Source organism: Erinaceus europaeus, chromosome 14 (assembly GCF_950295315.1).
Source record: "Erinaceus europaeus chromosome 14, mEriEur2.1, whole genome shotgun sequence".
Lineage (NCBI taxonomy): Eukaryota > Metazoa > Chordata > Mammalia > Eulipotyphla > Erinaceidae > Erinaceus > Erinaceus europaeus.
In genome coordinates, this window is record NC_080175.1 from 85,948,446 (window position 1) to 85,976,233 (window position 27,788).

At 34.8% G+C, this 27,788-nt stretch overlaps 1 protein-coding gene across 3 annotated transcripts; it reads left to right on the forward strand.

Annotated features, from left to right (window-relative positions):
• On the forward strand, positions 1–27,575 carry POU1F1 (POU class 1 homeobox 1). 3 transcript variants are annotated; one of them, XM_060172111.1, is made up of 7 exons: positions 1–49; positions 11,248–11,337; positions 14,093–14,164; positions 20,635–20,859; positions 24,169–24,333; positions 25,337–25,397; positions 26,322–27,575. In XM_060172111.1, the coding sequence occupies exons 2-7, from the start codon at positions 11,274–11,276 to the stop codon at positions 26,530–26,532; spliced, it is 798 nt and encodes a 265-aa protein (XP_060028094.1). In that variant the 5' UTR covers positions 1–49; positions 11,248–11,273; the 3' UTR covers positions 26,533–27,575. The 3 variants fall into 3 exon arrangements, with proteins under 3 accessions (XP_060028094.1, XP_007530851.1, XP_007530778.1); XM_007530789.2 differs by lacking the exon at positions 1–49 and having other exon boundaries at positions 11,077–11,337; XM_007530716.2 differs by lacking the exon at positions 1–49 and having other exon boundaries at positions 11,196–11,337; positions 14,015–14,164.
• The last annotated feature ends 213 nt before the right edge of the window (positions 27,576–27,788 follow it).

Genomic DNA, 27,788 nt, shown 5'->3' on the forward strand with positions numbered 1-27,788 from the left:
CTTTAATGAAGTAATATTCATCAAACAGAAGTATGTGTCCAAAGTTCAGGTATGAATAAAAATGACATGGATTTTCTGGGTGCTTACATGTTAATCTTCGTGAGGTCATCATTTCTCAATAACATGATGATTTGTACCTTGTTCTTCAGAATAAAAGGAGCAATTGAAATATTAAAAAAACACTCTGGACTCTGGAGAACTTGTGTTCTCATTAATAATCATTTTAAAATTGGGGTTCTGTCGTTAGCTTTATAAAATTGCATAACCGACTAATTCTAGGAACTTGTACTTCTCCTGTTTTCATCTTTCTAGATTTTCTCTCCATCCGGTGACTATCAAGTTAAAACACAGAAAATATGAAGAACTGTGGTATATGAAAACAAAATCATTTTTGTAATATTTGACATTATGCTTACTATTCAATATATCCATTACAGTGAACTTAATACAGGATGTTGCGTCTGTTTCTGTTACCTGTGAAACATACTAGACACTTCTGCTATACGTGTTACTTATGTCTTTTCCACCTGCCAGTACAAACAACTTTCATAACTTCTTAAAGTCTAAATAATGAAAATCTTCTCTTGTTGATTTTTATTGAGGAGATACTTGGCAAAGGCTATTATTGTCTGGAGGGTACAATTTCACCTTCTCCCCAAATATTTGCTAGCCCACCTTGTCCATCAATAAACCACACGGTGTGTGATTAATCCTGTTAGTCCCTGCATCTCTTTATTCCTAACTCTGTCTTCCCTTCATTATCTGTTACATTTCTCTTTACTGTTTCCATTCTATTTGACCTCAGGGGAAATATACTGAGTTGAAAGAAGTTATATAAGAGATACTTATTTTGCTGTGGATCAGCTAGTCAATGTATGTGTCTATTAAAGAGAATGTATTTTGCACAAAACAAAATGGTTTTCATGTTTTGCAATTATCAGTATTTTGATCCATTAATATTCATAGATTCTTAATAATTTGTTCAACATTTCATTTTAGATATAATTCTCACATTCAGTTTATTAAGTCTGGTACTTCTAAGTGATCTTACTTCATGGCATGATAGTGCTGGTTCATTCTGGTCAGACTGAACTTTATAGCTCATTAGATAACTTCATTACAACTTAAAATTTTCACTTATTCATAAAATTCTCAGATTCTCAGTGCCATTTATATACTTTTTATGTTTAATTGCTGACAAACTTTTTTTTCACATCTAACTTGCTATTTTACTCAAATTAACAGTTATCCGTTAAGATTCAGAATTTAGCTAGTCTCATTTTTCCTTAATTCTGCCCCAATCACTTCATTTACACCTTCCATGTTCTTTGAGAACCGTGGGAATGGCAGCTTTATCCTTAGAGATAGTTCTTTTATTCAGTGTACACAGAGTGGATTTCACTTGCAGATTCAATCTGTTCAAGGCAGGTGTCTCAGTGAAGAAAAAAAATTCTAATTTATTTACCCTTTACTGAATCCTCCATTTTTTTCTTAATTAAACTTCCAGGTTTCTGTCAAAAGAAATATAATTACACTTTTTATAGAGAACTAAGGTCCAGACAAGTAATTAATTATGACTATAAGATTATGTACATAACACATATATGGGTAATTTCTATTGTTCAGAGAATGAGAAAATATTCTGTAAATTTCCTTTGATGTGTTTTCTCCGTATTCTTCATGCAGAGGCAAAGAAATTCTACTTGTTTAGTGCACTCAATGAAGAATAATACAGTTCATTCATTATACTGAAAGAAGTATAGAATTTGATAAAAAGATGTGTGTATTAATTAAAATTTCCAAGGCAAGTAAAACTAATAATATATAAATATTTTTGTGATAACAGAACTCTGCAAAATATAAAACAAATTAAACTGAAGAAATAAAAGTAAATTTAATAATCCATATGTGAAATTTGGGAAGATATAGGACAAAGACTAGCGCAAAATTTCACTTGAAATCATTAAAATTATATTCACTTAAATAGCATATGATAGAACAACAATATATTTCAATGTATTTAAGCACAAATGACTCATAGAATAGTCCATAAGTAATTGTTGAGTTGGAATTCAGAATATAAGTAAATATATCCTATTTTTTTTTCTTTTAGGAGAGTGTTCTTTTTTTTTTTTTTTTTTAATGGTGAAGCACTAACAGTATTATGTGCCTACGTGCCACCAACCATCAGCACTGTTCTTATAATGTCCCCCGGTCAGGTCACTGGGATTATTTCATTAAATTTTCACTTAATTCTATCATATCCATCTAGCCATTCTTTCTTTTTTTTTTCTATTCATTCATTACTCAAGAAAAATTTAACCATATCTGTCCCAGAATAGTACAGATAAAAGAAATTAACTTATCTGCTGTTCCTAAAATAATAACAAAGAGATTTAAAAACACGTATGCCCATGGTATTTTTGCATTATAAATAAAGACCGTGGAAGCATTTTAAATTTTACTTCAAGACATAGGAGCAAAATAAAGATAAGCCGAAGCTAAATGGTGAAGATAATATTTTAAGATAGGCAGTCTCAATGCTGAATAAAATCTATCTTCTGGAAGTGGTCTGTTTCTTCATTTTGATTTGCAGCAAGCCTTGCTTACCTTCATTTTTATGATTACCTTTTGCCAAACATTGAGAAGTACACAAGCTGAAGTTTTTGTTTCTTTTTTAGTTGATATATTCTGTCCTCTTCAAAAGCAACAGAAAAACTTAAGCAATGCTAAGTAATCAGACTCGGCTTTTGATCTCTATCAGGGGGAAATGAAACACCTTTCTTTCTCCCACTTTACATCCCTGTTTACCTTGCCTCCCTTCTACAACCTCTATACTAGATTATCTTGTGTCTTGCGCTAAGCCACAGCCAGATGATTATAATTAAATAATCTAATTGCAGTAACTAGGGAAAGCATACCACTTCTTTCAGCTTCAGAGATGCCTAAATGAAAAAAAGGAGTCAGATCACTCAGCATAGTGTCAATTAATTTGCTGTGTTCTGTATTCATTTCTTGTTACATTATCGAATACCCTTGTGTCATCCAGTAAGACTACTAAGAGCTGATATTTTAAGAAAAAAAAATCATGAATAAAGGAAATAAAAATGTAACTTCTAATTTAGGTGCAAATAAAAACTGTCTCTTGTGAAAGATTTAGATACTCAAAACATACCTCTACGCATTATGCATTTATGATATTAAATCAAACTTGGAGTGAAGAGGTTTTCCTACTAAATAAATTCAGATGTAGCAGTCTATTGTTTAGATGAGACTTAACTCTATTCTAGTAAGACAAATGATAAATCTACCCAGGAACTGTAGTGCAACAGGGATACGGGCCTTATGGGTAAGCGTCATTGCTAAGTCAATGTCTCCCTTTGACATTTATTTTTTCAAAAGTAACAAGTTTACCCTTTAGACAACATTAAGAGAACATTCATCTTCAACTGGGTTTCAAGTCATTGACATTATCTCTTCCTGGGGCAGTAAAGAAACTTGGATTCTGGATATGAAAGGGCTTAAGCAAGAATGAACTGAAGAATGTGCACATTAATTGTGCTTTCACGACCAGTAAAGAGATAAACACAGCGTGCATAGCTGATGTGTGCTTTAAATAATGTCTATTCCCAATATGACTGAATTCCTTTTCAAGCCATATGGTTGTATAATATTTTATTTAAAAAGCTGCTTTGAGTAAAATTTATCATCTTTTCAAAAGTTATGAGTTACGGGAATACTACATTTTATTGGCACTTAGACTAACTGAATGAATTAATTTAGAGTCATATTCTTATCCTATGGGGATACCTCATCTTAATTATATATATATATATATATATATATATATATATATAGAGAGAGAGAGAGAGAGAGAGAGAGAGAGAGAGAGACGGAGAATAGAATTTAATTATAAATAAGGCATATATATAATTCTGTATGTAGAATTATATAGAGTGTATACATAGAGAATATATATATAGTTTTATATATATCATTCCCTATATAGAATCAAATCTATTCAGTAAAAAATTACTTGAATTGTATGTTGGTAATAAATGATTTTTTTAACTTATTAATGAAAATGATAGAAGAAGAGAGAGAAAGAACCAGACATCACTCTGGTACATGTGCTGCTGGGGATTGAACTAGGGACCTTAGACTTGAGAGTCTAGTGCTTTATCTACTGTGCCACCCTCAGGATGACAGTAATAATGAAGATTGTTAACACAATTAATACATTGTTCACCATGTTAGTTAACATTGCTAGTTCTATGCCCCACAAGAAATAACATCTATAATATAACATTATATTATTCATGAATTATACCAAGAGACTAATCTAGATCTATAGAGATGCAGTTGCTGAAAAGATGAGAATTCTATATCGCCTACAGCTTTAGATTTTTTCATGTTTTCTCCCTGGAGCTAAATGATGCAACTTTATATGTAAAGACAGACAGAGCTCTGGTAAAATAAATATAATGCAAGTCAATATTTATTGAAAATGTGTTTTGAGTCAAACTGACATTATCTTGTCTCCAAATATCATGATAAGATTTCTAGGTAAAAAATTAAGCAATCTGATTCAACTCCTTGTGGGGTATTATGAAAAAAAAAACTCACTCCCTGGTTTACCCTTAACAAAGTTCTTTCTGGAACATCCCCTCGCTGATTTATCCTTATCAAAGTCTACAAAAGAAGAATACACTCTGTTCCTACCTGCAGATGATTAGAAAGAAATACAAATCCGTCTCTGCTGATTACTGTGAAAAGATCTCACCCACATTGAAACTTTATGTTTGAAGATTCTAATTAACTAATGCAATATTTTCAAAAAAGATGGCACAAGTCTAGTTAGGTAACTTCTCTACTTAGTCTTTGAAAACTCTTCTAAAATGCACCCTTGTGACAATAACAATTCTGTAATGCACTCCTTCAATAAAGTAATACTGAAGTTGGAAAATGTAAAAAAAAAAAAAAAACAACTCCCACAGCTATTATTTCTTTTGTTGTTGCTGCTGTTTGTTTTGTTTTAGCCACCAGGATTTCACCATCACTTTTGGATTTTTTTTGGGGGGGTGAAGGATCTCCCAAGCCCAACTAGACCCCATTTCATACAGAGCCCACCGCCCACCTCAGGACTGCCCTTTGGTTAGGAACCCAGATCATGGTTCTTGAATAAGCATCTTTTAAAAATTGTATTCTAGCTTGACATTTTCTTTTTTTAATTTATTTTTATTTTTTATTTATAAAAAGGAAACACTGACAAAACCCATGAGATAAGAGAGGTACAACTCCACACAGTTCCCACCAACAGAACTCCATATCCATCCCCTCCCCTGATAGCTTTCCTATTCTTTATCCCTCTGGACCCAAGTGTCACCATGGGGTACAGAAGGTGGAAGGTCTGGCTTCTGTAATTTCTTCCCGCTGAACATGGGCATTGACAGGTTGATCCATACTCCCAGTGTGTTTCTCTCTTTCCCTAGTGGGGCGGGGCTCTGGGGTAGTGGAGCTCCAGGACATATTGGTGGGGTCGTCTGCCCAGGGAAGTAGCTTGGCATTTTCTTTTTTTTTAAAATACTTTTTTTCAATTTTTTAAATTTTTATTTATTTTTTCCCTTTTGTTGCCCTTGTTTTATTGTTGTAGTTATTATTGTTGTTGTTGTTGTTGGATAGGACAGAGAGAAATGGAGAGAGGAGGGGAAGACAGAGAGGAGGAGAGAAAGATAGACACCTGCAGACCTGCTTCACCGCCTGTGAAGCGACTCCCCTGCAGGTGGGGAGCCGGGGTTCGAACCAGGATCCTTATGCCGGTCTTTGTGCTTTGCGCCAACTGCGCTTAGCCTGCTGTACTACAGCCCGACTCCCAGCTTGGCATTTTCTAAGCTAACAATGTGCCACTGTTGGTTCTTCCAAGTATAATAACTACTTCTCTGATGTAGAATGTTCCTAATGGAGAGGACTGTGTTTATGTGTGGCCAGATGTGTATGGGAGCTATGTATTTTCTGAACAATCTTGCCATACACCTAAAATTTCTCTAAAACAATTTGGTGGAGAGTGAGATATACTGACATCTATATGGGGAAATACATAAATGTATAAGACCAACAGCAATCCTATGCATAATCAGTATTTCCTAAATAAAGTGAATCTGAGTTTGGTTTTTAAAAGTCTTTTACTGGGAGTCGGGCTGTAGCACAGCGGGTTAAGCTCAGGTGGCGCAAAGCACAAAGACCGGCATAAGGATCCCAGTTCGAACCCCGGCTCCCCAACTACAGGGGAGTCGCTTCACAGGCGGTGAAGGAGGTCTACAGGTGTCTATCTTTCTCTCCCCTCTCTGTCTTCCCCTCCTCTTTCCATTTCTCTCTGTCCTATCCAACAACAACAACAACAACAACAACAATAATAACTACAACAATAAAACAACAAGGGCAACAAAAGGGAATAAATAAATAAAATAAATACTTAAAAAAAAGTCTTTTACTAAAGCAAATTAGGAATATTTTCAAGATGTTAAAAAAAGTAAAATAAAATCAATAATCTCACTTCTAGTATTTATCCTAAGAAGGTGGATATTCAAAAGAATCCTGCAGATTACACGATAAACCTACATTGTGTTAAAAATTCTGGACACAAATTAATTGTATTAATATATATAAAGTTGAAAATGACAGAGCAATGCAACCCATCAATTTATAAAAATGTTAGAATGTAATTTATACAATTCAGCTGTAGGTGAAATTAAAATGATTTATTAAGAGCTGATTAGTAAGGCAATAGTAGGGTATTTTTGTTGTTGTTGTTGCCTCCAGTGTTATCTCTGGGGCTTGTGAAGCTGCCCCCCCCCCCAACAAGATCCTTGCATGGGTCCTTGAGCCTCCTATTATGTGTGCTTAACTGGGTGAGCCACCACTTGGCCCCTCATGATAGTAGTATTAAGATTATAACATAGCTATATATTTTCAGAGTTCACAGTATTTCAGCTGAACATTCGGAATGTTTCCTACAGTACAAATCTTTAAAAAATCCAGAACTATGATTACTACTAAAGAAATCATGTGTAAGATTGAAATTAAAGACTTTTAGATGCTTGGCAGCTGGGGAAGTTTTTGTGTTGTCATGGTAAACTTTACAGTGATACATCATTTAAAAAAAAATAGTATCTTTATTTATTTATTACATAGAGACAACCAGAAATCAAGAGGAAAGGGGGGTTGAAATAGAGAGAGACAATTGCAACCCTGCTTCACTACTCGCAAAGCTTCCCCCCTGCGGGTGGGGGCCGGGGGCTCGAACCTGGGTCCTTGAGCTTTGTAACATGTGCACTCAGCCAGGTACGCCACCACCCGGCCCCTCATTTTCTATTACTTGGCTAATATACTCTATGAACATATTTCATTCAGTCTAAATAGAAATATCAATGCAATTACAGGCATCTTTATTTTATTAGTAATTTAATAATGGTTAACAAGATTATAGGATAAGGGGGGTACAATTAATATATTTCCATATAATTCCTACCACCAGAGTTTTGTATCCCTCCATTGGAAGGGTCCCTACTCTTTATCCCTTTGGGAGTATGAACCAAAATTCTTTATGGACTACAGAAATTTGAAGGTCTGGCTTCTGTAATTGTTTCTTTGCTGAGTATGGACATTGGCAAGTCAATGATCCACATCCCCAGCCTATTTCTATCTTTCCCTATTGGGGTAGGGCTCTGGGAAGGTGGTCTTTCAGTGGTGAGCTCATCTGCCCAGGGAAGTCAGGATGGTACTTGGTAGCCGAAAGACAGTAAGATATAAAGCAGGACAAATTATTTAATAAACAAGAGCTTAAATGTAAGAATAGAATAGACAAAACTAAGGGTCTTCATGAGGGAAGAAGCTAGAAAGTCTATTTTAGATCTATTCCAAAGGGCCCATTACATTAGTAGTTTTTGCCTGAGCCCAATAGTTAACATGCAGGTAGGCTAAAAGTGCTACTCTCACCATCACTTAAATTAGAAAACTATTTAATGCCAATATTTATTTTTTAATTTTCTTAGAAATTTTTCTTCTTGAACACATTGAGAAGTAACTTTTTTGTTCACATGGATTTTAGAAATTGAAAGAATTAACTTTTTTTTTTCAGAGAAGCCTAGTAGAGCTTCAAAGAAATAGATCACAGAAAGAAAAAAATATGTAATTTTTGCAATAATTTTAGGTAAAATGTAACTATCTAGACTATATGTATTTGATATTGTTTTTTTATTGGATGATGATGGTTTCCAGGATGGTTGTTACCATACAAGCACACTGATAACCCATGAGCCTTTTCACTCTCTCCTAATTTCACCCTCCCAGGAGTCTTTTGCTTTGGTTCAGTATGTCCTGTACAGTTGAGTGTTTGCTTTGTGTTTTCCTTTTTAGGTCTATTTCTTATGTTCCACTTATAAGTGAGATCATCTGCTATCTGTCCTTCACTTTCTGACTCATCTCAATTAACATAAAGTCTTTCGGTCCCATCCAGGAAAGCAAAGGAGATGGTTCATCTTTTTTGCTAGTTGGCTATGAATAGTAACCCACAACTTTCATAGGCACTCATCTGTTGTTGGCCATATGGGCTGTCTCCAAGATCATGCTATTATAAAGTGTGCTGTTATGAACCTAGGTATACATAGATCTCTTTGTATTGGTGTTTGCATATATCCCCAGGAGAGGATTTGCTGAGTTACAGGGTAGGTTCATTTCAAGTGTTCTAAGAAGACTCCAGACTGTTTTCCAATGTATTGAGCCTATCTGCATTCCCACCAGCAGTGTAGAAGGGCTTCTTATTCTCCACAGCTTCACTAATATTTGCTACAAGTGTCTCTTCTAATGTATGATGTCCTCACAGGTGTAAAGTGGAATCTCATTGTTGTCTTCATTTGCATTTATTTGAAAATCAGTGACTTGAATCATTTTTCGTATGTCTGTTGGCCTTTTAGATCTCTCCTTTGGTGAAGATTCTGTCCATATCCTTTCTTTGTTTTGGGGTAGGTTTGTTTGAGTTTCTTGTTGCTGAATTTGGTAAATTCTCTATAGATTTTGGTTATTAGCCTTTTGTCTGATATGTGGTATGTAAAGATTATCTTCCACTCTGTGGGGAGTCTCTCTGTTTTAGTTCATCATGGTTCCTTTTGCTGTGCAGAAGGTTTTCAGCTTCTCATTGGTTTATTTATGCTTTTATTTACTTTTTTCTATCCAGGGTTATGGCTAGGACTCGGTGACTGCACTCTAATCCACTGCTCCTGGAGGCTTGTTGTTATTATTGTTGTTGTATCGGACTGAGAGAAATTGACAGAGGAGAGGAAGACAGAGAGGGGGAGAGAAAGATGCCTGCAGGCCTACTTCACCAACTGTGAAGCGAACCCCCTGCAGGTGGGGAACTGGGGGCTCGAACTGGGAATCTTACTCCTGTCCTTGTGCTTCACGCTATGTGTGCTTAACCCACTGTACCACTGTACCCAGCCCCTATTTATGTTTTTGTTTTCCTTGTGATTGGATCTGAATCATCAAAAGTGTTTTGAAAGTTTACATCGAAAAAAAGTTCTGCCAGTGTCTTCCTCTAATACCTGATGGCTTATTGCCTAATACCCACACTTTTGAGCATGGTCAGATGTAATGGCCTCCTTTCATTCTTTTGCATTTTTCAACTCAAGTTTTTTTCCCAACACCATTTGCTGAAAAGTCTCCTTACTCCATTTAATATTTGGCCTCCCTTGTCACAAGTCAGATGTTTATAGGTATAGGAGCTTATTTCTGAGTTCTCAGTTCTATTCCACTGGTTCCTGACCCCATTTTTCTAGATAATATCACTAAAAGTACTATTACTAACATCTACAAAGTGCCAACTGATTACTATGAGCCCTTCAGATATAATATTTTAAAAATTATCATTGTCAGTGTTAATAGTAAAGTTGGCATAACAAAAAGAATCCTATATTATCTGAGGCATTCTTTACTAGAAAATCTCAAATCTAATGAAATATATCCTTTGCTTATGTCAGTAACACCTGCGCTTACTAGGTTAACTTGTTATGTTCCTTTTATTATATATTCTAAAAATAATGCTTCATTTATCTTATATAGAAATAATGATCATTGTAAAATATAGATGCTAATAAATTCATCTTTAAATCAGTTTTTTTTTTTGGTAGTGCCTTTTGGGTATTTCACTTAATATCAATATATTATGGGTAGAAAATTGCATTCATGCTTACTACAGTGCTGTCTACCATGGTTACTACAGGCTCAAATAATAACTAAGAGCAGAGGCCCTAGTATGATCAGTCTCAGTGAAGTTGACATGTACAGAGTTCACATAAATAATAGGAAATTTGCATGATATAACTGTGTAGGAAGTACTTAAAATATTTTGGCATCTAGTAAAAGCTTATTGAAAGCTTGTTTTTAATGGGTAGCTTAAAATCAAGGGGAAAGTACTATCACTAATATTTTTCTACTCTTCAGACTACTATAATTTTATTCAATCATTTTCATTTTAATGTCATAGTTTTCACATTGTTTTTTTTTTCTTCCAAAACTGCTGTTGAGTGTGAATGAATAGTTGAAAATACAGCTGTTCTCATATTTCTTATAACTTTCTGCCTTAAATCTGAACTTAAATATTAATAGTTTTTTAAATTATCCAGTATGCAAATTCTTGTTTTGCTATTGGGCAGCAGTAATGAGAAATTATTAAAAAAGGAAAAATTTCACACCCAGATAGTTGTCATTGTGTTAGCAGCAAAATGATATCTAGTATTTTTTAAAATTCACAATAGCATTCATCATATCTTAGAGAGACCATGTGTTGAACTTCTTGACTTCTTTCTAAAGTATCATCTGAATTAGTGATGTCACAGTTTCAAATTTCTCCCTTCCCCTCAACCTGTGCCCCAGTCAATTTCCCATTTGAACATGGATTAAATTTGGCTGAGAAGGAAGACAGTCAGATCGATAAAGCAATACCCCTGGGAAAAGATGATTAACATGTATAAAGGGATTTCCCTGAAGGATAAATACCAGCACGCGCCCTCCTGGTGCTTCAGAGTTTTCCTGATGTATATATGCAGGTAGAGAGATTTGAAACGGCCCTCTCAGCCAGTAATACAATAAAACTCTGATTTGCAGAGCGGTAGTTCTCATTTTTCTACTTTCTTGTGGGAATGACTTGCCGACCTTTTACTTCTGCTGATACCTTTATACCTCTGAATTCAGAGTCTTCTGCAACTCTGCCTCTGATCATGCATCACAGCGCCTCTGAGTGCCTACCAGTCTCCAACCATGCCACCAATGTGATGTCTGCAGGTACCGACTCCATTAACATTCTAACAGGCTGAAAGGCATAAAGACTCCAGGATGGATCTCTGAGTCTTGTTAGACTAGAATCTCTTTGCTGCTTTTATTTCCCACCTCATTTTAATATGTTTTGTGTTAAATATTAAGGACATTAAAGAGGTCAAAATGTCTAATGAATTTTAGTAAGTGCAGTAAGTTAAATTATTGTTGGTTTTAGGAAGATCTGCTTTCTACAGAAGTAGAAATAGTGGGTTTGCCTATTTAGAATCCAGAGACCATTTTAATAGAAAATTCATGCCTAAAGAAATAATATAAAGTAACTTGGTGCTTAAAGGTACAACTACTACTTCAACTTAAATTTTGGTTTTAGGGTTATATTTGCTACCATGTCAGGGAAGTTCTGTATACTCCATACTAAACACAGCTAAATTACTTATGGTAACAACAGACTGATTTCAAAGAATACCATGACTGTACTTTAATAAACTTTTTTTACATGCCACTAAGAAATCAGAATGAGAAACAATACATTTAGAAACCATGCACTACATTAAATATTCTCAAGGTTAATATCTGAAAGCACTGTAGTTCTAATCTGATTTTTACATTTTTATTACAGCATTTTCCTCAACTAAAATTAAAATTTTAGAATTTTAACATATTATCTTAGATCTAATCAATCAAATAATGTTTTGCTAATGTGTTGAATTTTTAGACAACATTAAATTATTTTAAAAGTTGACTTAGGAGACTTCTTGAACTGAGTAAATTTCTTTCACTAAAGGTCAATATATTAGTAATTTACTACTACTTTGAATCACAGAAATATAAGTAGAATTTTATGTGGTTAAAATCATTATTTTAGTTTATGTGCTTATATTCTGATCTTAAGAATTTAAGTTTTATATTCTACTGTAATAAAACTATGCCCAAATTTATATGTGAATATGTATATGTCTATATGTAATATATATGTATAATACATATGAGTTTTGCATTCAATTCAGGTAAATTTTTAATCAGCTAAAGATTAAGTATCTGGATTTTGGTGATATTATTAATCTACATATTTCGTATTTTACAAAAGTTGTCGTATTTAATTGAAAAGGCTATAATGAAAATATCCTCAAACACACTTTGGGTAAATATAATAAATTATTCTTTTACCAAAAGACTTACTATATAAACTAAAACAATTATCATATAGCTAATCTCAAAAAATGATCTTTCTTGAGACTGGGAATGAGAAGCTAGTAATCATTTTTAATCTGCAATATATGAATAGTAGTTAAAATAAAGCTAAAATTTTGAGTTAATGCGCTGATTTAGAAAGTTTAGGCTCAAAGTCTTTTTTTTTCATTAAAAATACATTGAAATACTTAATAATTAACCCATCCAACTTCCACAGAGAAATAAAAATTACTTAAACTTTGGAAGTAAAAGCATATAACCAGCAAAAAACAAAACAAAACAAAAAAACCCTGAGTATTAATAAATGCAAATAATATTGGTTTTATAAGTATTCTTCAAATTGTAATCACCTACATCAAATTTTCTACAAAGAAATAGAAATATTATGTATAGTGAGAAGAGCACTTGGATTTCAAATATTAATTTTTATTTGCTTAATTTTTATGCATAAAAATATTTTATGTGCAGCCATTATAGTGTAAAATTATTTCAGTTCTTTCTATGCACAAAATGTAAAGTGAAAATTGATGCATAGTTTTTGAAAGATTCACTTGCCACTTGGTGTGTTTTACTTTCTGAAGAGACCTCATATCATTAAATATTAAGCTATATCTCAAATTTTCAAAGGACCCCAATTCTGAGTTTTATGTGTCTTATACTTATATGAGACAATATTATTATACCATGTTTATAAGAATCTACGATTGTATTAAGCTTCTAAAAGAAAAATAAGATAATAAAATGTATGTATATTGTCAATAGGTAATTACATTGTTATAGATTTTTCAGATAGCTCTTTTATTTTATTTTTAATGACAAAGAGATATATACAGAGAAAAGAGAAATTAGATCACTATTCAACTCTCACTTATACTAGTTCTTGGGACTTAATGATTTTTTTCAGATATCTCTAGGTTTAGTTTAGACTTTTATGACTGATTCAAAAAGAAACTTGTTACTTCACTATTCACTCTTTGATCAAAGAAATTTGTTAGAATAAGCAAAAGTCTGTTTATAAGTCTGTTTTGTTTTATTCTTTTAGGAGAAACACCATTTTATGACTTAAACAAATCATGCATGGTGTGAAACCATCCTCCAAAATCGTATAATTTTATAAGCCACTGTGAAATCATTAACAGTAAATTTCCTTCTAAAAGACCACTTCATAATGCCATACTATCCAAGAATTTCGGAGACTCTCATTCAAGCCAGTTGGCTGTGACGCCACTTTCAGATAGAAGCTACTCCCAATTGACCAAAGTTCATACTGACCATTCTTCACAGAGCACAAAATTATCTATGATGGTCACTTTCCACTTTGATGGTTTATGAACTCATGACGATGATTAGCTTTGGCTCCTAGTTTTAACCTACTCATCAGAGAATTTACCCAAATGAGAATCATGTATTGTCATATAACTTTAAGAATACCTTAAGTGTATATTTTTTAAAATGAGATGAATGTGTCTTGAATCCTCGTACATTTTCTTACCAGTCCCGTCTATTTTGTCTTTGATCCAAACTCCTAAATGTTTGCACACGTATTTCTCGGTGGCGATACCGGGAAACACAGCAACAGGACTTCATTATTCTGTTCCTTCCTGTCATTATGGAAATCAGTCGACAACCTATGGAGTGATGGCAGGTAAGAAAAATTGTCTATATAAATTCAGAGGAGATTGAGTTTGGGGACACTTAACATTTTTCAGGACTGAGGGGAACTTGACCAGAGTATATCATGAAACCCTGACCCCTTAACCATGGAAATTGCTTGTAAACTTATACTTAGTAATTTTTCAATTATCTGTAATAAGAAGCCATAATGGCTATATCTGATTGTCCCTATTCTATAAAACTGAATTGCTATATAACTTAACACTTACTTTTTATGATTTTATCTTATTCTGTACTGTTAAACTGCCCACTGTCACTTGTCAATACTATTGGTAGTCTTGCCTCCAGTAATAATATGGTGACCACTGGTTTTACATGCCATTTAAATATAAATGTTTTAAATAAATTCAAATTAATGATTCAGTTCTTTAGTTGCAGTAGTCACATTTCAAGTGCTAAATATGTTTGTGGGCTACCAAGTAAGACAAGAGAGATTTATGTAAGATTCTTCTCACTTCAGTGTTTCCTGTGGAAACTATTTTTTAAACTGGGGGAATAAAAAGAACAAGAGAAAAACAAACTAAGAAATTTACTCCTTGAAACTTATGACTTAATTTTAAGATTAAAAGATTTTACTCAAGTGCACAATTTTGTTAGGACAGATGTTTAGATGTTCTTCTATGTGTATTATGACAGCAGGATATAAGAACTTGAGAAAGGGGAAGATGGGGAATGATCTTGAAATAGAAACTTTAGATAAATCATTTTTACATACTAGGGTAATAGTTTCTAGTTTTTGTTCTTATTTAGAGTAACAAAACATTGTTCTAGAAACGTAAAGTAAAACTGAACAGAACATTTTAGTTTATCAACCTTCAGTTCCACAAAACTTATGTTGAAGACAAAACAAATCATTAAAATTTCAAAATATTTCAGAACTAGTTTCTTTTACTTTCTAACTTAACACTAATCTGAATAAACTACTACCATGGTATTTATAATAAAATGGTCACATGTGAATTCAAATGTCTTTTTTTAATAATTAAGAAATAAGGAAAATCATTTTTTTCTATTGTAACTTGTTTACTTGTGATTTATATACTTAGGACATGATACGTATTTGTGAGTAATGAAAAAAGTTGTAGCTTTTGATGAATTACTTTCACTATGAAATTGTCCATTGTTTTACATATGGTCACTAGAGGCACAGGCAAAATGCTTCCTGTGGCCTCCACCACATTTTGATTGTGGAGACAGAGAATGGCAAGAGCATATTTGCCAGAGGTTACTCTCTGTAGGAGAGACTTTGTTCCCATAAAACCAGGTACAGACTTAGGTGTCTGCTAAATCCCAAAAGAAGCAGCAATGGTTAGGGTTAATGGAAAGATAAAATCAGTCACTAGACAAATACTTAAAAGTGTACTACCACTTTGCGACCATCAGATTAACTCACTGCTCACCTGAGAATTCTAACATTGTTTCGGATTCTAGGACTAGAGTGTGCACAACTGAGAGTCCACAGGCTACTCATGTTGGGCTGGTACGAGTTCTTTATTTTTTAAAATTTATTTATGTATTTATTTGTTTATTTATTTATTTATTTAATTTGCCTCCAGGGTTATTGCTGGGCTCAGTGCCTGCACCATGAATCCCCTGCTCCTGGAGGCCATTTTCCCCCCTTTCGTTGCCCTTGTTGTTGTAGCCTTGTTGTGGTTATTCTTGTTGTTGTTGATGTCGTTCGATGTTGGATAGGACAGAGAGATATCTAGAGAAGAGGGTAAGACAGAGGGGGAGAGAAAGACAGACACCTACAGACCTGCATTACTGCCTGTGAAGCGACTCCTGGGATTCTTACTCTGGTCCCTGCGCTTTGCGCCACGTGCGCTTAACCCATTGCGCTACTGTCCGACCCCCCTGGTACTAGTTCTTAAGCAGAGATTCAGCAGACCGTCATCATCATAGTAAGTAAGAGAGAAGTGTCTGGTAAAGTCCTTGACATTTTATTAAATACCAGGTTAATGATATCAAGAGCAAAATAGTTGACCTAAGACTTGGAAGTGGTAAAATAGTCATAAAACCAACCACACACACACACACACACACACACACACACACACACACACACACACGCACACACACTTCAAAATTCATTTACTTATTATTGATATTATTGAAGCAGGTCTGCAGGTCGCTCTCTCTCTTTCTCCCTCTCTCTCAAACTTCCCTCTCAGTCCTATCCAACAACAGCAATAGCAGGAACAATAACAGCAACAACAATGGAAAGACTAGTGGCTAGCAGGAGCAGGAGATTTGTAGTGCAGGCATGGAGCCTCAGTCGTAACCTTAGAGGCAAAAAAAAAAAAAGAACAAATTAACAAAACCCCTCCAAAGGCAGATTTTTGAGCACCTGAGATCATCTCTCTGTTCTTGGGTTTCTAAAACTGGGTAGCAAGGGCTGGGGGAGATAGGGCAATGGTTCTGCAAAAGACTTGCATGTCTGAGGTTCTGAGGTCCCAGGTTCAACCCCCAGCACCATCATAAATCAGAGTTGAGCTATGCTCTCTTTCCTTGTTCACTTTACCTCTCTTTCACTTTGTAGCTTTTTCTAATTAAAAATGAGTAAATAAATACTTTTTTTAAATTTAAAAACAGTGGTCTGGGTGGTGATGCAGTGAATAAAGCACTGGACTCTCAAGTATGAGGTCCTGAGTTCAATCCCCAGCAGCACATGTACCAGAGTGATGTCTGGTTTTTCCTCCTCTACTTTTGTCTTTCTCATAAATAAATAAATAAAATGTTAAAAAATAACAAATGAAATAAAATTGGGTGTTAGGTTGGGAACCAGTTCAGCAGGCAGCCCACCGTGTATATACAGTATTAGGAGTATTAAAGCCAGTAAGTTTGGAACAAAATGGCCAAACCAAGACATAGTATGAAGCGCCTTGTTGCAAAAATTAATTGTAAGAGGAAAAAAAGAACAGTTGACGTTTGGCAACTAGCTATGAAAATGAATGTTTATTCTTTTGTTAAATTATAAGTGGATAATAAAATAGTATTGTGGCTAAAAGAGCCCTTCCCACCTGGAATAATGTAAAGGACATGTAAGTTTAGCATTAGACAAAGTGACATGATCTGCTGTGAAATTTTCATTTCCTTATTTTATTTTCCTTGTCTTTTTTAAATTATTCTTGCTTTGTTTTACTTTTCCCTAATTTGTTCAATTGTGTCAACTTTGAAGGAAGAAGGTTGTTCTGAAGATCAGATTTTTTTTCCACTGAAAGCAGCCACAGTCAAGATATAAATAACTATGCATGATTGTCTTTCAAAGAAAGTACATAGAGCAAATCAGGGGACCTCTCTGTCACAGAGACAGGATTTCCCAATGTGCACGTGCACGTGCGCGCGCGCGCGCGCGCACACACACACACACACACACACACACACACAAAGTAAAATATCACAATTTAAATGTATGGTTAGCTTCACATTAGCATGAATAGGGAAAACAAAAAATAAAGGGAAATATACAATCCCACGTATGTATGTTTATTGCAAAACAGTATCTTGTACTCTGCTGTGTCTCCTTGCTTACCTCTCTAATCTTCGAGGACACCAAGCCCCTGGGCTCAGAAGTGTCACTCAGCATCTGGCAGACCCACACACTGCCAAAGAGCGATTTGCTCCATATCTTGGTACACAGAGAGCTCAGCCTCCCCACGGTCTGATTTAAAAGATTTATCACTGCACTTCCATCTCTGCCACAGGCTGATACATACAGAGCCACTCGGATGCGTGGTGGCAGATTAATCTTCACTGTGAAATGTACATTCGCCTGTCAAGCACATACAAACACTTCCAAGCTATTTAGATGTGCACTTGTACAGATAGCTAGAGACAAATTTGCTTTAACCATGTTTTAGAAATTGTTGGTCTGAGCCTAGTCCCCACCTCATTGAAAGAAGCTTCAGTACCGTGATCTCTTCCACTTTCTTTCTACCCTTCTCCTGTCTCTATATATGTCATTTACATAAAGATTTTTAAAATAATACTGGATGCTTTTTATTGTAAAGGCAGCATAAAATTTTTTAGACAGTAACAGTTTCTTTCAAATATTTTTTTCACATCTGTGAAGCCGTTGAATGTCTTTTGTGCTACCCTGTTAAATCTCTCTGGTAAGAGTTTACATTGCTTCAAAAAATTAATATAACTTTTTGGGTAGGGGTGCACTTGATAATTATATATTTTCACATAAATAATACATTGCTAACAATCTGCTGACTTACATTATTCTTAGCTCATTACATATTGATACATACATGTAAGATTTATGTATTCTGGAAAAATACATTATCACTCATATTTCTGATTTGCGAATGTACTTATGGAGAAATTATAGGCCACATAAATACTTGATGTATTTTTGGTGTACCTAAGAATGATTATTGCACGTGTTCTAAAGTAATTTATTTTTACTTTAAATATTTATTTCTACTCATACGAAAATGATGAATTGATGAATATTTTTGTTTATACAGATGTCTTGGTTATACATGTGTCATTTAATGTAAGTTGAAGTTCAAAATCATATTGTGTGATAAGGAAAAGAGAAGCAATGTGTGTGGAAATTTGGTTAGTAGGTTACAATCATGTACATATTCTCCAAGTGAGCCTGGACAAACTCTTCTTTCCTAATGATAAATGAGTTCTGAAAACAAGTATTAAATAAATCAATTATTTCTTTGTAATTTATCTTTTAACTCAATGCTCCACTCATTATGAGTGAGGGCCTACTGAATCTAGTCAATAAAATTACAACCTAACTTGCCATTGATATCTGCTACTTAATTAAAGAATGATTTTTTTATGTTGTATACTTCCTTCACATTAAACCTTTTAAATAAATATTTAATATTACTTTTCTAACTAGTTACTACTAAATTTATTTAACCCTGTGGTTCCAGAGATGACATAGTGGATAAGTGAACCATATTAATACATTTTATGTTCCTATACTTCTCTACTTATCTGCCTTTGATGACAAATAATCAAAGTAGATATGGTGTTTTCCATTAGATTCAACACATACAGGTAAAGCAGTGAATCTTCTTCATATTATAAAATCAGTTGGATGCAGGTAGTGGTATACGTCATTGAGCACACAGGTTACAATTCTCAAGGAGCAAAGTCCAAGGCTCCTAGTCCCCACCTGTAGGGGAGAACTTCACAAGTGGTGACACAATGCTACAGGTGCCTTTCTTACTCTTTTTTTCCCCTTTCTTACTAAATTAAAAAAATAAAATAAAAAAGAATTTCTTTAAAAATAAATAAATGAATAAAATCAATATTGTCAACATAAGAAAACTTGCCAGCATAGCATTTAGGTCTGTGCCTTGATTATAACAAATGTCACGGATTACTCAATGAAATAACATGTTTTAGCTATGTTAAGCCTCATATATGCTGAGAAAAGATAAGCTCATTTTTAGGAGGGAGAATTAGAATTCTATAAAAGGATTATCTGGGATTCGGCCGGTAGCGCATCCAGTTAAGCGCACGTGGCGTGAAGTGCAAGGACCGGCATAAGGAACCGGTTCGAGCCCCGGCTCCCCACCTGCAGGGGAGTCGCTTCACAAGCGGTGAAGCAGGTCTGCAGGTGTCTTGTCTTTCTCTCCCCCTCTCTGTCTTCCCCTCTTCTCTCCATTTCTCTCTGTCCTATCTAACAATGACGACATCAGTAACAACAACAATAATAACTACAACAACAATGAAAAACGAGGGCAACAAAAGGGAAAATAAGTAAATATAAAACATTTAAAAAGAGAATTATCTTATTTGTATTTGAATCACATGTAGTATCCAACTACTTTCCTTTCACTATCATTGTCTTTCCTGCTCCTGGAAGGTGAAAAAAAACATATAAGCACATTTATGATAAGCTGTTCTGTTTTCTATTTCAGAAGAATGAAAGTCAGGTAAACTTTAGGAGCTGAGACTGGGTATTGCACAATAGTGGACCAACTGGGCACTATATTTACTTGTATAGAACTGAAGGAGTAAGGGGCTTGGCAGTGGTGCACTTAGTTAAGTGCACACATCATCATGCACGAGGACCTGGGTTTGAGCCCCGACTCTGCACCTGCAGTGGGGGGGGAGGCTTCACAAGTGGTGAAGCAGGTACTGCAGGTGTCTTTCTTTCTCCATGTCTATCTCACTCTCCCCTTTCAATTTCCTATCAAAAATAGTAGTAGTAGTAGTAGTAGTAGTAGTAGTAGTAGTAGTAATAATAATAATAATAGAAATGAGGAAGTTGAGAAGGCATTGGGGACCTAGTGCACAAGGGTGGAGAAGGAGCTAGACTGGTGAAAGGAGTGGTATGCAGACAGGTAAGAAATTGTACTCATGTGACAATAGTTGTCCAGTAAATCATCATTTCCTTAGTAAAGCAATAAAAAAAGAAATGATGGATAATCACAAATGACTCTTCTTTCTGTTTATTCACAGGAAGCTTAACCCCATGCCTCTATAAGTTTCCTGACCACACTTTGAGTCATGGCTTTCCTCCCATGCACCAGCCTCTCCTGGCAGAGGACCCCACAGCCCCTGATTTTAAGCAGGAACTCAGGCGGAAAAGCAAATTGGCTGAAGAACCAATAGACATGGATTCTCCAGAAATACGAGAACTTGAAAAGTTTGCCAATGAATTCAAAGTGAGAAGAATTAAGTTAGGTATGTACTTGTTCAGAGAGCGGGGGCAAACAGCTCTGCAAATCTTTCCTGTCCTACTGTTCAGTCTCATATTCTGCTCAAAAGTCCAGGGCAGTTTCTCATTCTGTGTTGCTACCGTGGATTTTAGTTAGTCTCATTGTGACAAATGACAACAAAACTTGATTTCTTTGTAAATTTTTAATGTGCTGAATACATTTGTCTTTTTAAAATTAATAGTTCTCTTGTTCAAAACTTAGATTTGAAGTGTTGACTTCTAATATATTTCATTTGAATAGATGGTATTTTTATATGATTCAAAAGTACAAAAGTGTGTAAATGGAATATATTCTTCTGCTTCTCCTTTCTATCAGAGTCGTTCTAAAGTCCTTTTTGTGTGTATAAACTAAAACACACACTCTTTCTACATATGTGGCTTACTTTTTCATTTAACTATTTATTTTGGACACTAGATAGTCTTGCTTTGAGAGTGGCTTTTTATTTTTTATTAATGATTTAATATTGATTTACAAAATGGGTATAATTATTTTTTAATGAATGTCAAATTTCATTTGATGACTATAACACGATCTATTTATTCAATCCCTGTAATACAGTTTAGATAGTTTTCGATCTTAAATTCATGGAAAGTATCAGAAAGACTAATTTAATAAATGCCATTTCGTATCTACTTAAACATATGTTTTGGAAAGCAAAGAATAAGTGCTGGATCCAGCATATATTTATCTGTAATTTTGATGTTTTCAGTGTGGTTTAAGCTATATGAAATTTCACCAACACCATGAGCATATTTCTTTCAGAATTCGGGCTCTACCAATCCAAGAACTTTTTAGACAGAAATATTTCTTTAATTATTGCTATTATCTTTTTACTTTTTTCTTTAATGGCATAATCCTTAACACTTAGAACAGTGACTGATACAGAGTAAGTAAATAGTCTGGAAGGAAAGGAAAACCTGCCTTTAACTTTCTACGCATTTATACATCAGAGAGGTCATAGTAGGGAGGACCTCATGGTAGTTTGCTCCCAAATTTCTATCGTAAGTGAAAAATGAAGGGTGCTCCTTCATGTATCTGACAGTCACTGGTAACTCCTCTTCTGTGCATTGTCTGCTCATTCCTTTTGATCACTTTCTATTGAAGTGACTGTAACATCAAATAGCTCCCACAATTAACCCTGATGGAAATTCATGAAATAGTATGTGTATTTTGGGAATGGAATGGTTATTCATTACAATTCAAATCTCCGCACTTGTGGAATGAACTACAGGTAATTTTATAATAATATTTATTTCTGGCTGTTGTCTGTTAACATTTCATACATATAGGTAAGTAGCCTCAGGCCCTGAGTTAATACATAGCTACTGTATGCAATAAACAGAGTGTTAGGCATTTTATAACATTCATTTTCAGTTTGCTATTGATATGACTGTGAATGTTTCAAATTCCTCATGAATGCTATATCAAATTGTAACCTGAAATGTTTGCAACAATCAATGAGGAGCTTTTGCTTGGAGACAGAAGCATCACCAAATGATACGATATATGCCTGCAGGTGGATATACAATGTGCTGCCATCAGAGTCTTCTAATGACATGTTCTTGGAAGGGAAAGTGAGCATGATTCTTAACGTTATCCAGTGCCATTTAACTGCATAGCTAAACTTACACTCTTGGGACAAATATCTATGATGTTGTAGGGAGCAAATATCTGCCATTCCAAAGTATGTGTGTGGCAGGAAGTTAATTTCATGGAGCTTTGAAGACACAGTATGAATTAGCTTCCTAGGTAGCATTTGGTCTGTGGGGAGGATATGACTTGAATCTTCGTGCTTTTGTCTTTCCAGAGGAACTTCCTCACTCAGCCCTCGTTAACTCTTTCTGATATCTCTTACATTAACTAAGCTTTTTAAAAGGTGGTATGATGGTGGAAAAGAGCCTAAGTTGGGGGATAAAAATGTTCTGCCGACGCCTATCACGGATAAAAGAGAAATTGTACTCATGCTGTAATAACTGAACATTAAACCATCAGCCCCCAAATAAAATTAGTTTAACAAAGAATTTTGGGAGCTAGGCGGTGGTGCACCTGGTTGAGTGCACATGTTACAATGTACAAGGACCTGAGTTCAAATCGTTGGTCCCCAAATGGAGGGGGAAAGCTTTGTGGGCGTTAAAGCAGTGCTTTAGGCGTCTCCCCCTCTTTTATTTTAATGTTTTATTATATTTATTTATTTATTGGATAGAGACAACCAGATATTGAGAGGGGAGGGGAGATAGAGAGGGAGAGAGACAGAGAGACACCTGCAGCCCTGCTTCATCACTCGTAAAGCTTTCCCCCTGCGGATGGAGACCTGGGGTCTCAAACTTGGTCCTTGGCTTTGTAACATGTGAGCTCAACCAGGTGCGCCACCACTAGGCCCACATTTTTCCTCTTGTCTCCCGCTTTCCTCTTGATTTTTCTTGGTCTCTAGCCAATAAATGAATGAATGAATGAATGAATGAATGAATGAATGAATGTTGTTAGAACAGGGTTCAGGCGGTGGCGCACAGGGTTAAGCACACAAAGAACTAAAGTCAGGATCCCGCTCAAAGTCCTGGTTGGATTCCTCAGTTCCCCGCCTATCGGGCTGGGGGTCACTTCACAGGCGGCGAAGCAAGTCTGCAGGTGTCTTTCTCTCTCTGTTCTCTGTCTCCCCATTCCCTCTCAGTTTCTCTCTGTTCTATCCAATAAAAAAAGGAAAAATAAATGGCACCAGGAGCAGTGGATTTCTAGTGCAGGCACAGAGCCCCAGAGATAATCCAGGGGGCAATAAAAGAGTATCAAGTACAGACTACAGTAAATAAATAAAGGTCTGTAGGGACATGATTACTCAGCATTTCTGAAGAACCCAGAACTCACAGAATCTCTTCTCTCAGAATGATTTCTTTCCACCAGGTCAATTATACGTATATTTTAAATCATATTTGATGTATTATACATTACTAGGTTATGCCATTATATATTTAATAATCAGAATAACGGCACAGTGATTTGCAAGTGTTTTATACAATGCTTGTAACACACCTATACATTTTGGGTAAATATTATGAATAACAGATGCTCTGATTTGGACTTTTTTTTTTTTACTTCTAGACAAAAAAAATGTATTAAGCTGAAGAGATTTTTTGGGAAGTTACTAAACATCTAAATATGACTATACTTGAAAGCAATATTGATTAGTTATCAAAGAAAGATGCAGAGATTTGCACACTAATGACTCCAAATTATGCTTTTTGAAAGGTTGAAGCTTATAGTTGTTATTATCTTTTCACAGGTTACACCCAAACCAATGTTGGTGAAGCCCTGGCAGCTGTGCATGGCTCTGAATTCAGTCAAACAACTATCTGCAGATTTGAGAACCTACAGCTCAGCTTTAAAAATGCATGCAAACTAAAAGCAATATTATCCAAGTGGCTGGAGGAAGCTGAGCAAGTGGGAGGTATTCAAACTGTTCTAAAAAATCCTGTTAGGTTTGATCTAAAACTAGGAGCTTTGATTGGCAGGATTCGTGCTAAAGTAAAATGTTAGAGGTTTTGTGGATAAAAAAATAAATAAATGCCTTGTTTCATTACATGAAAAACTAAAGGCTGAGAGCAATCTTAAAATAATTGTATTGGGAAGGTAAATTAATACCAACTTCACCATGCCCGGGGGACAAGGTTTTAGACCTGAGTCACCTGTGACAGCACCATGCAAAGTAGATCTTTGATGATCTGAGTAATCCTGTGATGGCTTTCCTGTTATGTCTCTTTCCCTTTTTATCTCCTACCCTTCACCTACAAAAAACAAACAAAACGAACATTTTAGAGAGTTTGCCAGAAGTGGTGGAATGACACAGGCAGCAGAAATAAATTAAAAATATTATTCAGATATTTTTTCCCTGTAGTTGCATATGAATCGTTTTTTATAACTTAGCATGAATATAATCAGAGCTTTTGCACACATCAATTTGCTAAGTAAACAAAAGCACTTTCTAGATGGACATATTCATGTGATAAAAATTCTCTATTCATAACAATGACACAGGTGGGTACAGAACCAAATTTGAGAGTATATGGAACAAATGTTTCACCAAAAGTAGATAGGAATATTATTTAGGGGGAAATGTTTTTGCAAAGTTACTATTTACTTTCACATTAACATTTTTTTTTTTTCCACCAGAGCACTGATCAGCCCTGGCTTTTGGTGGTGCAGGGGATTGAAGCTGGGACCTTAGTCTCAAGCATGACAATCTGTTTGTATAACCATTATGCTATCTACCCCTGCCCTAATGTTAGCATTTCTTTCTAGAGTTTATAATATAAAATTTTTCTAGACAGCAGACATTTAAAACAAATGTGTTATTTCATTTTTTTTGTACAGAAAACTTGACATCCTCAAATTGAATAACTTATTTTTCCAATACTTAGTTTTGGTCATTATCCTTCTTGGCCCCATTACAGCTTTATACAGTGAAAAAGTGGGAGCAAATGAAAGGAAGAGGAAGCGGAGAACAACTATAAGGTATTCTTTTATGCTGTTAAAAAATGCTAGAAGAAAAAGATGTTTTACAGATGGAACCGGCAGTTCAATCTAATATAGGTGCAACCAGACATGTAAATACAAGACGAAAAGCCAACTAAGAAAAAACCAGATAAATGAAAATATACAATTTAATAATGTAAAAGTTAGGACAGGGAGCCCAGGCAGTGGCACACTTGGTTAAGTGCCCACAGTACTATCCATGCACAAGGACCCGTGCAAGGATCCAACTTCAAGTCACTCCCCCATTCCTGTCTGAGCACATGTTAGAGTGGACCAGGACCCAGATTACAGCCCTCGGTCCCCACCTGCAAGGGGAAAGCTTTGCAAGTGGTAAAGCAGTGTTGCAGGTGCCTCTCTGTCTTTCTCCCTCTCTATCACCACCTACCCTCTCAATTTCTAGCTGGCTCTATTCATTAAAGATAATATTTAAAAAAAATAGGAAAATTCATTTGTCTTTTTGTGATTTCTGTGAGGCCTACCTACAGAGGAAATGTTAATATATATATATATATCTTTGATTAATTCATTGTATACTAAACATTTCATTTATTTTGAACAATTAAATATATATATTTTAATAATTAAAAATTTTGGGGGGCATTTAGACCTGTCTTATGGAAGCGCTCATTTTGTTTGAGAGGCTGGTGCCCTCTTGTGGTACAAACTGTGTTATACACAGAAATCCTGACTTGCCTTAACTCCCTCTTCCTGTCTCTGCTCACCCTACACTGTATAAGCTGAGCATCTAATATACAAATTCCTCAATATTATTTATTGAAGACTTTTGAAAGTGTTTATGGTACCACTAAATTATCTTCTCATGTTCATGCTGACAAAATTCAAAGTAGCTCATTTTTTATCTTCCAAAAGCAACGTACTCTGTTTTCCCCAATTCTTTCCCAGTATTGCCGCTAAAGATGCACTGGAGAGACACTTTGGAGAACAGAATAAACCTTCCTCTCAGGAGATCATTCGGATGGCAGAAGAACTGAATCTTGAGAAAGAAGTAGTCAGAGTCTGGTTTTGCAACCGAAGGCAGAGAGAGAAACGGGTGAAGACCAGTCTGAATCAGAGTTTATTTACTATTTCTAAGGAGCATCTTGAATGCAGATAAAATATCCTGAAAGCCAGTTTTCCTTTTTCTTCAACAAAAGTAGACATTTGCTACTTGACTTTTAGTAAATTTTGCAGAATCTTTTCTATCTTTTTTTTTTTTTTTTAAGGCACACCATTTAAACTCTATTTAAGAATCACTGTCTTTTAATGTCCGAATTCAGACTATACATTTAAACTAAGGGGTAAAATGATAATCACTCAACTTCCCTCCCCTCTTCTTGGTCGCTGGAACCATAACATACAGTGCACAGGAGTACACACAAGTATATTTTACTTTAAGAGTTCCTTTTCTGAAGGGTTTTTGTCAGCTTTTTTTTTTTTTTTTTAGTATCTCTATCAGTAAAATTTAGTAATTAGTGTCCTGCACACCATTAGCTGAAGTTTACTTAAACTGAAAGTTTAGAATTTAAGAACCAGAAGTGCCTGAGAATTTTATTATTTCATTTAGGAGTAGATCTAATTCAGAAGTGACATCTTTGAAATTAATATTTAGGGCTCAGCACCCCTTCCCCCCAAAAAAGTATTTTAAAAGAGTTGTAGAAACTTTGACCTTTTTATTATTCCTAGAGAATTTTTTTTTTTGATGTTTAGCTATAGAAAGCATGCTTTAGGAATTCTTGAGCCCTGACCTGCTCAAGGATAATAAAGAATATAAATTGCAATAATGCAGGGGATGCATCTAATGTTTGTGATTGTTTCTTTAGTGTCTGGGAAAAGTCACAAGTAAAAGAGATTTATTTTCGGCTCAGTTGACTAAAATGACTTGCCATTAATAATAAAAATTTTAGTATGTTGAAGTATCTAATCTGAATTGTATCTCAAGGATCATGTTTATTTAATTTATAGTAATTATTTATCTGGAATATATAAAATAAATTATAATGTTGTATCAATCTAAAATAGTGAATTTTTATACTGAGTTTAAACTTGCTAACAATATATGTCTCACTTATTTCCTATAACATAAATGAATATAATTAGAGTACATCTTATTGTTGACTTGAAATGTTTACTAAATAAATCATACTGTCTCACCTCTTAGTTTGGATGTTAACAAAGTAAGTTGTATACAGGTCACATCTATGTAGATCATTCATAAGTCTGTGCACGAATCATGACCATCACTTGAATGGTTAGAGAAAAATTTATACATGAACAAGTACTCAAAATTTTCAGTGACATGATCACCCCAGCTTTATCACTCAAACTTTAAATTGTTAAATGCATGAACATGAATACATTATTTTTTCAACT